This window comes from Lutjanus erythropterus, chromosome 21 (assembly GCF_056507025.1).
Source record: "Lutjanus erythropterus isolate fLutEry1 chromosome 21, fLutEry1.hap2, whole genome shotgun sequence".
NCBI lineage: Eukaryota > Metazoa > Chordata > Actinopteri > Lutjaniformes > Lutjanidae > Lutjanus > Lutjanus erythropterus.
In genome coordinates, this window is record NC_139337.1 from 16,209,252 (window position 1) to 16,221,298 (window position 12,047).

At 40.6% G+C, this 12,047-nt stretch overlaps 1 protein-coding gene across 2 annotated transcripts in view; it reads right to left on the reverse strand.

Annotated features, from left to right (window-relative positions):
- sema5a (sema domain, seven thrombospondin repeats (type 1 and type 1-like), transmembrane domain (TM) and short cytoplasmic domain, (semaphorin) 5A) overlaps positions 1–12,047 on the reverse strand; it is a 173,942-nt gene that overhangs the window by 100,995 nt on the left and 60,900 nt on the right. For both annotated transcript variants that reach the window (XR_014772698.1, XM_084747092.1), the window contains exons 3-4: positions 11,080–11,179; positions 6,686–6,731 (exon numbers count right to left, since the gene is read on the reverse strand). Coding sequence is in view for 1 of the 2 variants with exons in the window: in XM_084747092.1 (XP_084603218.1) it covers positions 6,686–6,731; positions 11,080–11,179 (146 nt within the window). In the remaining variant the exon portion in view is untranslated. The remainder of the gene's footprint in view (positions 1–6,685; positions 6,732–11,079; positions 11,180–12,047) is intronic.

Below are 12,047 nucleotides of genomic sequence, written 5' to 3' on the forward strand. Positions count from 1 at the left end.
AATGTTATCATAATTCTGTCTCAAATATTCACGTAAAATATCAGTTTATTTAAAATTAACCCTTTTGTTGACTCCTGTCAATATTTGTCTCTCTCCTCCCTTGTTGTCACGGTAACATTTTTATATCTTCATCACTTCAACTAGGCCTACAGTTCATTTCTCAGCAGATTTCTCACATTGATTTTATCAGGTACTTTTGTCCACATCTTCTGCTTGCGCACATTTGTTATTTCCAGATTAAATTTACTTTGTATTATCTGCTTGTGCTTTCCATATCCTTCGAAGAGAACAATATTCTCATCTTTATGTTTGTATTTTGTCTTTGTTCTCCATTTTGGAGAAACTTACACTTCAGGAGTTTTTTCTTGGCTAACTAACTTTTTGGCATGCTAGCAAACAATGTAATGTTTTGTTAAATTTTTAGCTAGCTAGCAAACCTTTTGATAGTTTATTATTTATTAATTTGCATTCAAATTTGGTTAAGAAAGAGTCTCCATACTGATATTAATCTATTTAATTTTGGTTAACATAAATAAATTTCGATCAACTAAACAGAGATAAGTTATATTTGTGCAACAGAGCCGTGCTTAATCTTAATTATGGATTTACTCATTTCAAATTTTGTTTTGCTCAGTCTAAGTATATTAGCTAAGATAGCTAACAATTGACTACAATGCTGTCTAGTAAAATTAATGAATGATGCTGAGTGAAGTGTAACCATGGTAACCAATTTGCACATGTGCTGTATTATGACAGTAACTGCAGTGAAAGCCGTAGTCTAAACATTTAGGCATGAAGACAACCTAGGAAGCTTTATGCAACGTTTCCAAGTGAACCCCTTGGCTTAGGGAAATATTTTACTGAAGGGACAAACCTAAATTTGAAATATAAGGTGGTTTATACAACCGAGCACAGCATCTCCAATCCCATTGATGCTTTTTATTCCATGCATTTAAACGGCCAAGTTAGCGGGTTCTAGTAATTGAATTAGCAATGCTTCCAGAGCTATGGAGGACGGTTTCTGTTAGCTACTGATTAGCAGGGCTAATTGTCTGTCTGACAAAGTGTAATTGCAAGAGACAGGCCCGTGAAATACAACATGTGCGACTGGAGAGAGCCTTTTGTTTTCTTTTGGAGTCCCCTTCCTTCTTAACGACACAACAATATGAGGGGAATTGAAGAAAAATGGATGCACAAACATCTCAACACCATACAGTGTCTGTTGCCAAGGAGAGCTGCTATGGATAGTGTTTTCATGTGCCAGTGCAGGAGGAGAGAGGGAGGCTGGAGTGAATATCTACTATTTTTCTCCTCCTCTGGTGCTGTATTGAATGGTGAACAATGCCACTGATCCTCCTCATCCCAGTGCTTATTGACTAATGCTGTGCCACAGTGTTTCTGTTGAAGCCTCTGTGTCTGCATCCTGTTTCGATTTAGCATGGAAAAAGCAAGATCACTCTGTTCTTAAAAGGGATGTTTTTTTCTTCGTTTAATTTTTTACATTAGCACCTTTCTTAGGATATTGTGAATTCAACAAGCTGCAAATTAGACACTTTGAGCTTTCAGGACCAGCATGAAAGTTTGTACCCTGTTATTAAACCAGGTGTGCAGGGGTGAAGATGGAGCTAAAATGGGCAGAGGGGGATTACTGCATTAGGGTATTCAATGACGTGAAAGGACATTATTTGGGGAGCTCACGGGCAGACAGAAAAACAAGGCTGAGTGGTACCTCGAGTTGATTTGGCCATTCATCAGCCCTGGCTACACAATGGGGAAATTGAACACAATGCAAATGCAGAGGGGCCAATTCATCAGTGTTTGTCCCCTCTCTGGAGTGGGCCATGGAAGGTGGATAATGGCGATGCCAGCGCTGATTTGGCTGCCCAAGGCTGGCAGCAGCTGAGGGCAGAGAGCTAAGTGAGGGACAGTGGGGGCAGGAGGACAACATGGAACAGATGTAAGATATACAGTGGGATTCACCTGCAGATGGAGGAAGGATATTTTGCTTAGCAGCTCATGCTTTTATAGCTAATTTTTTATCTGTGGTAGCTCTAATCAGTGTTTCGTAAATGGGCATACCCCTATTCTTTTTAACATGCTAATATAAAAAATACTAGTCATGCATAATTCCTCAAATTTATTGATTTCACTTATTTATGGCAGATGCTTTTTGCACCCTGGGCGGAAAGGCCAGTGTGGACACCCAGGTGTCCAGAGCCAACAATACTATTTACATGTGGGTGTAAATAGCCAATGTGGCTATAGCTTTGTTGCCTAAATGTAACCAAAGTGTAACTGAATATAATAATTAATTTTCTTTGGAAACAATGAATACCATGGCATATAATTTCACACTGCTGTCAAACCTTAGTCTAGTCTTTATCTTGGAGCCTTGCACTCAACCCATTCATCCACTGTGACCTCTTAAGGACGGTGAATTTGTTGCTCTTTATAGCTGAAATAAGGGAGTGAGGTGTGAATGGCTGAATAACTGCCATATGTCTTTTTGTATATGGATGCAAATAGGCACAATCTATTTATTGTTTATTTAGCAAGGTCAATGCACAATATGTCTTGTAACAGATGTAGCTCAATTAAAACCTCATTTTATATAAAATATTCCTATTTTCAGCACAATCATTAACTGCTGAAAAATGTCAACTGCTGTAAAACCTCACAGAGGAAGAAAGCAAAAAACAGAATAATGTTCACTGTGAACAGGAAGCCAGTTTCAGTATTTAAACATACAGTATGTACAGTATGTTCTGTGTCTCTCTCATATTAAAACAGTGAGAAAAGACGTAGATTGATGACGTGGTGATGGGATCATTAGAGTTGTTATCTTTACTTCAAACAACCACCATAGCTGATGAACATCTGAGGTGACTCAGACAGAAATAATGTTCATAGATGAGGTAATATTAAAATTTTATTCTCATTACATTTAGTCGTGTGAACCAACTTCTTTCCTCATACTCTGATATATACAGCATATCCTGTCTTTCCCCTAAAGTCACCGGCTAACCAGCAGCAGCTAGCAGAGAACGGGCCGTTAACTTGAATTACTTCTGGATTTCTCTGCATTTGAACATTGTTGGAAACATTTGGGATAATAAACATATAATAAGCATATAACATATGACCAGTGTTTTTAGACATTTTAATGAGGAAATGTTATATATAGGTTTAATGACAGTCATAAAGAAAGCAATGCCAGAGCCGACAAAATACCGGCAGTATCAGGAAGAATATGTGTTAATGGCATTTACCTCTGTGAGCTGGCACTGATGGCATAGCGCTCTATTGTACCTCTTTATATCAGCTTTTTTTCTACCAAACTATTTCTTGCTGGTCAGGGGGTACTTGGCTGAAACAATATTTCAAAGGGGGTATATTACTGAAAAACGCCTGAGAAACGTTAAATTTCTCATTAGTTTGTGGATGCTGCAGAATGAAGTCTGTGTCTTCCTTTTTTCATCTCAGCTGCACAAGTTTGAAAGTGGAGCAAGGAGAAAAGTATCAACCTTTTGTTCTTGACAGTGTTTTCCAGATCAGTGAGGATGAGGGTAGAGGTTGACAGGGGGAGGAAGGCCTCTTCAGGCTTTTGAGACACTGCAGAGAAAAAAAACTTTAACTACTAGATATTAACTCCAATTGAGGCCATAGGGAGGGCTGACTCATGTCTCAACGCCCGACTCTTCTTGCTTCAACCCCAGATTGCCTTTCAGCTTGAGTACATGCTAGCAAGTTAATGAAGGTTTTCTACTTGTGCCCTTTATGATTCTAAGTGTCCCCCTGTCCCTGTCGTGTAAACAGTTCCTCAGACGAACCTTTATATCTCATAAGTGACTGAACACTTTCTACTCTAAATCCAAGTGGTGGCCACAAATGTCACGCGGGCAATGAATGAGTAAAAGTTCTCAGATGGCTTCACACCAACTCTTTAAAAAGGTCCTCTCTTTCTCTCCAACTTCTGATGTTCTTGGCACTTTTCTATTTTTTATTACCTCCAGGCAAGGAGGGCATTTACTGGGGAGATTATGGTTGCTGGGCTCAGGCACTATCGATCTCTGAGTCTCAACTCGATATGTGCAATAGAGCAGGTTAGACCAGCAGTGTTTAGCTACCACCCTAAGTGTCACTACTCTCTAAACCCTCCGTAATACAATAGTAAGACTACTGAGTTATTACGGTTGATTTTCTGCCCGGCAGAATTTTTGAAAACAACTCAAATCATGCTGCAACCAAGGACATGTAGAAGTGGGTGGGATTCATGTTGCCTTCACGCAGCAGCAGACCTTGGTGGCTGTTATTTTCATAAATGTTTCATGCATGTACATGCGAGATGAGATCAGCCTGCCATCGATCATATGGTAATTATATCCACCTCTTTAGAGCATTAAAGGCTGTTTGTATTACATGGGCTCTAAGCCTTGTGCTCTGTCAAACCAAACACAGCCTCCCTCTTAATGCTGCCAGCCATGCAAGAACAAATCACTGCCATTGGGCATTATCTGACAGGGCTGATGCTTGGGGATGGGGTGAAATCACAAAGATGAGCGTAGGTGTAGATTTTAGCTTGTTTTCCTTCTGCAGGGAAAAAAAAGAAGCTCATGCAACTCTTTTGAACGTTGGTGCAACCGAAATAAAACGCACTGAACAACTAACGACTGTTTGTGCTGCTCAAACTTTCTTTGTTCACTCTGGCACTTTCAGCGCCATATTCCTCTTGTAAATCTATTTGATCAATCAGCAATGCATGTAACGTGAGCGGAGCAACGGTGCCAAAGGGGAAAACCATTCAAGTCTTTTATATCCAACAACAATAAGACTGACAAATATATGTATACCCAGACACAGAGGCAACCAAATCTCTGAGCAATGACTCTCTGGTTTTACGCCAGGATGAAAAAGGAAGAAGGGAAGAAAAAGGTTTCAGAGGGAGGTGAATGGGAGAATAGCACTTCAGCAGTTGAACTTAGCCTTCCCCTTGACTCGACAGCCCCGTTCCAGTCAAATGCAAAGCAGTGAGTACTGCACAGGTCAGCTTAAATTGGCCCTAGGCCTTGGCAAGGATTACTAGGTCCTATTCTCTTAAGAGAAGATATGTTGGAGATGAGGGGTTGATTGGGTCGGTGGAATCTCCTCGCCGATTCTGCAGCGCCAGCCGAGCGCAGGATGAAATAAAGAAGGGGGGATGATTGGCTGCATGGATGGCACAGAGCATCTTTAAAAAGCATCTGTGTCCCAGTGAGCGGCCACAAAAGACTGGCTCTGCATGAATCCTCGTCTCTCTCCGTGGGGGGTTTCTCTGCTTTCTTCCTCTGTCTGTCTGATTCCTTTTTGTGTGTGCCGCCCTCCACTACTTCCTAACCAACAAATTCAGCCTTTGCTTCTTATTTCTTCTGACCGGTTTTCTCATTTTCCCTTTCCAGGCGGATTTATATCCACACCGCGCCCTCGAGTCTCCCCCTTTGTTCCATCCAGCCACTGTTTCTCTTTCTCTCCCTCCTCATCCTCGCCCCTGGTCTTCCAGGGTGTAAATGGCAAACATCAGGAGTTGTCTAATCATCAAAGAAGCCTTGCTGCTACCACCTAGAAATAAACCCGTCGATGTGTCAATGTTTGTATGGTAACTCAGTGGGTCACAAAATGCTTAGCTCCACAGGGGAGGATGTGGGCTCAAACAAGTGTGCAGAAAGAAGGATAAATGACAGGATACAGGAAGAAATTAGAATGACAACATGGGGGAGAAGGGGAGAGAAAGAAGAGTATAATCGAACCTTACTAAGTAAGGTGACCAGAGATTTCTGAAATGAAAACCGGGGACAACCAAAATCAAAACATGACTTCCTTGTTGTGAGTATCCTCAGTGACATGTGACTTTCCTCAAGAGACTTTCATGTGTATGTTTTTTTTCCTTAACCATATGATTTTTGTGCCTAAAACTAACCAAACTGCACTCTTTCACAGCGTAAATCACGTGTTAAAAATGGCTTTCTGACCGCATCAGGTACTGCAGCGACAGGGTACCCTCTGCCTCAGTATCAGACACCGAGCAGGAATACAGGATACAGGAAACAGGAAAGGAGAAAGTTGCCACACTGACTATACATCTGTTTATGCATCATGGCCATGAATTCAAGCCCTGAAGTTATCATTCTGTTATAATATCTGTTTAGTTTCAGATCATTTGATCATTTGATGCTGTTTTTTTTTAACCTCGCTATCTTGAGACGAGCAGGGGAGTTCGACCAAAATGGTGGAATCACATTAAAGAAACTGAACGAGGTGTTAAAACCCTAGAAAGTGTGGGAAAAATACAGCTGCAGAGTATATGTCATATACAGTTTCAAATTGGATTTAAACACTCTTTACCTCCTTCTGTGCATCAACCAACAGCACTGTCGACCAAACCCACTGTCACTCCACCAGATGGGAAGTTGTTGTGACATGTGAAATGTTAAACCATTTTACTGTAACGGCTTCAAGTTGTGGGAGCTGGCAGCCTGGTACAACTATAGCATGGTGTTTGTTGGAGGCAGGCGGCGCAATGAATGCCGGTGCCAATGTGACTGGGAGAGTCATATGAGCAGACAGAGTGAGGAGATGCTCACTAAGAAAAGAGGGTGAGTCAGACTGAAGGAGATTCAGAAAGGCAGAGCGGAAGAGAATTAACACTCACCTGGATCAGTGTCAGGTCTTCCAGATTGAGCCTGAAGAGGTGATTTCTGTAAAAAAAAAAAAAAGAAAAAAAAGAAGGAAGTATGTGAGTTGATGTAGACATTTGCTGCAAATAAACCATGAAAAAAAGATGTCTGGATGTTACACCATCTCTGCTCAAAGGCCAAATCTCTGTATAGTTTTTATCTGTGTTCTCTCTCTAGTTCTTTCATCTCCACCCCCTACCCGTGGTGGCACCAGTACAAAGGCATTTCCACCTCAAAAAAGGGAGCACCCTGCTTAAATAGCAAGTTGAGGGTGAAAACGTTTCAGAGGATGTCGACAAACTCAAAGAGGTACCCAACTGATTTAGTGCTGCACTTCTACTAGAGCTGGGCATGGGCAATGTACTTTTATATAATCGTAAACGTATGTATCTTGATATGGTAGTTTTTTTGTCTTTTATTTGGAAATTACATACCCTGAGAAAAAAATGAGAAAACAAAAGACTCAAAGCAGTAAAACTAACATTATTTTTTAAAATGGAAGCTTAAAGCAGTGTTTGCCCTACCATTGTCTTGGAAAGAAATAAAACATTTTGTTTATTTTATGTTGTGAATTTTTTCACATTCAGATGTTAATGTTCAGAGACTTTTATTTTGGAATTTTATTTGGAATTCCTTGCCCAAATAAGGCTCACATAGGATCCAAGACCGTCGTACGCTCCTCAAGGATTCAAGGCCAGCAGACCCACAACAGAACATCAGTTTTTAATAATAACAAATTGGTGGATGGTGGGCTGAGGCCAGGAAATTGGAAAGGAATGAATTGCTGGATAGGAGCAGCAAAATGCAGCATTATAAAAGCTTCTTGTTGCTCTGCTCATTCTAGGGGGGCAGAAATCTCAGATGATGTGCTGTCAGGTTCATGTTGCACAATAACCCGAGTCTCTCTCAGTTGTTCATGATGTTGCTCTGTTTTGTTGATATTAAGCGTATTTATTGTGTTGCTGTTATGTCGGGAAAAACTTGTTTCAGTGATTATACCGTTCCAAAATTAATCCAACTGATGACTTGATTTGCTCTGACTGGACTACATCGGCATGCCCCATGTCATAACCTGGAGCCTACATTCCTCAGCATGCAACTCAACCATGTCTTATCCTAGTAGCAGCTAATGTAGCCTCAAGCTTACTTTTATGTTTATAGCCTAAGATTTTGACTCAAGTTGGACAACTTTTCTTCACATGTGCCGTAGAACTCCCAAAGACCTGAAAAGAAGCGTAAAACCACCAAAGTTGTAATGGTACTGGGTTTTAGTTTGTAGTTCTTCAGTTTTCTGTTTTATTTTGAAGGTTTTCCTTTTCTGCTATTTTACTTCCTGTCTGTCTTTTTCCTGCCCTGATTTATTCTACCTGTTCCCTCTAGTTCTTTGTGTATTTAGTCCTGGTGTTTAGTTGTCTCAGTGTCAGTTCATCGTCATCTTAACATCAAGCATTCAAGATTTTCCCCTTATGAGCTTTTTTGGATTGTTGTCCTTGATTTTGGACATTTCCTTTTGGATTTTGGATTGCCTGTCTTTGACTGTTTAGACCTGATCCATACCCTCTATGAGCCTGAGTATTTTGTCTTTTGAGGTACAATTTAATCATTTGAACTGCAGCAGTCTGCCTCTGCCTGTGTTTTGCGTCTGTCCACTTGTTTTGGTAACCCTGCTCGACACAACACAACAGGAGTTTCCCTTGAAAACCGCTGCATCTGAAGCTTCAAAGATTTTCCCAACTTAGAAGTGAAAATTGATGTTTTCACTGGTGACATAAAGGGAGGGGCTGGCTGGATTCATACACTGCAGCAAATGATGGACCTTTCCTGTTTGTCCAACCCATAATTAGGAGACAAAAAGGACTAGATAAAGAAGTGCAGTGAAGTTTTGTGTGTATGAGAAACAGGGGGCAAGTGACAGAAAAATACAGAGATTGAGAGAAAATCAAAGCCTGGCGGTGAAACCTCTCTCTAATAAGTGCCCATTCTGACTTGCCTGAAGCTTTTCAAATTTGCACAGCACAAACAAAACTGATTCATTGGCATTTCCAACTTTTCAAGAAACATTAGGTTCTAATGAATGTCCTCTCAAGGGGAATATTTAGTTTATTGACTAACGATGTCTCGGGCTGTCTACTAAAACCATTATACACCATTACCAGAATGGGATCACATGAAACCTGACAATTAGGACTAAAAATACGATTTATTGTGATTTTTTCCCCTTTGAGACTTCTGCATTGTCATATTTTCTAGTTTTTGTTCCATAAGCCTATCATGATCCAAGAACATTGTCAGCTCATGCCTCCAAAAGAAAATTGTCTTAAACATTTTGTAAGTGCAATTTCACAGCAAAGATTGACATGAAAGATTCTTATTGCATTGCTTAAAAACTGTTTTGCAGGCAGGGATCTTGCAATACACCATAATAACCCATAATGTGCTTTTCTTTCATATCAGCAATCATTTTTAAAGAGCAAGTATTGTTTTTTTCATAAAGTTGATATCTCATTTCAGAGAGAAAGTCTTCAAGCATGTTCACACGCACTCTCGCACACACATACACAAACACAAACACACAGAGATCTATCAATCTCACGATGAGTGGCTATCAGCCAGGTCTCAGTATGGCCACAGCCCCCTGTTTTACTGTATTGATATTTGCATCGATCCCTCTTTCCTTCCATTATCACTCATACTTCTAACCCAGCCTGCAGCCATCCATCCAACCACAGCGCCTTTCACAGTTAGACACTCAACAGCCGTCGAGTTGGCACAGAGAATTGAACTAAATTTGATTTTTTGAGTGCTCCAAATACCATGTGTTGATGGAACTGGCTGAGCTGTAGCTAAAAATAAAACATTACCAGAAAGAGACATTGTGATTCTGTTACATATTGCACAATCCCAATTCCAATAAAGTTGGGATGTTGTGTAAAACGTAAATAAAAACAGAATGCAATGATCTGCAAATCATTTGCAACTTGTATTCAATTGAGTAAAGCAAAGCACAAAGATATTTTAAGTTCAAACTGATAAAGTTGATTGTTTTTTGTAAATATTGATTCATTCTGAACTCATCCTACACGTTTGGGAAAGTTGTGGAATGCTGTTTGGGACATTCAAAAGGTAAATAGATTAACTGGTAGCAGGGGATAGTATCATGATTGGGTAAGACTCACAAGTATAGATAGGTTGAGGTTCACCACTTGGTGAAAAACTGTGTAGGCAGATGACACTCCATGACATCATTCAGAGAATCCAGAGAAATCTCTGCATGTCAAAGACAAACATTGAATGCCTGTGACCTTTGACCCCTGAGGTAGCAATGCATTAGAAACCGTCATAGTTGTATGAAGCATACTGCATGAGCTCTGTAACACTTCAAGGTACATGCAGGTTTGGAAGCAACATATGCTGCCATCCAGACAACGTACTGGACTGGCCTGTCTGTGGTCCAGACCTGTCAAAGGCATCAAATTAAGAATGAGTATATATTTACAAAAAAAGCAATAAAGTTAATTATTTTGAACATTAAATATCTTGTTGTTGTACAAAATGTCTTTGCAAATCATGGCATTCTGTTTTACACAATGTCCCAACTTTTTCAGAAGTGGGGTTGGATTATATTATTAAAATGTTGCCAGCAGTTTCAGGAGGAATTCTTTCACCTCTTCGACCTTTGCTCGTCCTCCGCCCACACACACTCTCCCTGATTAGCCTTTTCCATCTAAGTTCCTCGGGTGCATTAGTAAATTCCCTGGGCTCACTTTGTTTGTTGTTGTTTCTTCCTGCTGGCTCCTCCGTTATCTCCTGTTCATGTTGTAGTGAGAGTTTCTTTCTATTGACAACTAAGCCATTAAGCGAAGTGCAGAGCGACTTCATCAGCCACAGACTCACACAGCGTGAATGTATACACCCAATCCGAGCACACACACACGCATTAAGGGACACACGCAGGCTTCAATTTTATCACATGCATGCATGAACATTGCAAAAGCACACAGTTAAAAGCAGAATTGTTTATCAGTAAATGTGGGCAATCCCTTTCAAATTCAGTGTCTCAATCATAGAGAAAAACGCAGACACACACACACACACACACACACACACACACACACACACACACACACACACACACACACACACACACACACTTGGCTGCCCCTGACAAAGACAATAGACTTGGAAACAATCCCTGAAGCCATTTTTCTCCGGCTTTTGAAGACATCTATAGAGAAACTGATCATTACTCATGCAATGCACCAACAAACACTGAAAAAAAAGGGGAATGAAAGACAAGACAATAAAAAGACAGACAACAAAAGACAGAGACAGGAGGGAAGAGAAAATGACAGGCTCAGATAAGGGTTACCTGGCACCGACGATCAGTTCGTTCTGGCCGGGGTCAAAGGTCAGCTGTGAGTAATCCACCGTGCCCTCTGCCTTGAACCTGAAGATCCACGGCTCCATCTCTGCCAACGAGACCACGGGACACAACAACAGTGAGCCAATCAGAGCGCAGAGTTTACGACTGCAGATGACAGCTGTGCTGATGAATTAGCTGCTCCCAAAGGGCCGCTGTAACTTTTCTCAAGATACTCTGGAGCGGGGTCTTTAAAGGCCAAATTTATAATAGCAGGGAGGCAATGCGCTACTGCCTTTGTTGTGATTCTCATCCTTCCTCCAACCTTTCCATTGTGTTTAGTGATGTTGTGTGGCATTTGTGATGTAAACACCAGAACGGTGGCAAGAAAGCAGTAGTTCCAGACTATAATTGAGATTTTAGTTATAGGGCAGTAATGTTGCATTATTGGCAGGTGCAAGTGTTTGTTGCCACACATCAGTAAAACCTGCAATAACAGGCAGAAAAGCTAGGGCCTATTAAAAATAATGAGCTGTGTGGGGGGTCCGTGTACCTGCCACATATAGTAAGACAATGAAATCATAAACTTTATCACACCTAAGCAAATAGTTCCTGGACAGTAATATGAGGGGGGACAGTAGCTAAATGCTTCCACTCAAGTACCAAAGGACAGCTGAGATGTACGTGAGCTTGTATTTACACACAAAACATAAACTCAGTTTATAAAATAGAATTCATTGTTATAAATGAAGCCACTAAACAGCATAGATGATACTCGTTTCAGTTGGTGCAATTCCTACTGCATTTCCACCGTGATGTTTTGCCAGTGAAAGGGGAAGTTAAATGTCAAGTGCACCCGATAAGTGAAGATGCTAAATGGCAACAGAATGCTTGACAGGATTTTAGGATAATACACCCTCCGACCACAGAGTTGGTTCAAACTTTAGAGATATTTGTGTCTTGTTAAATTTGAAGTG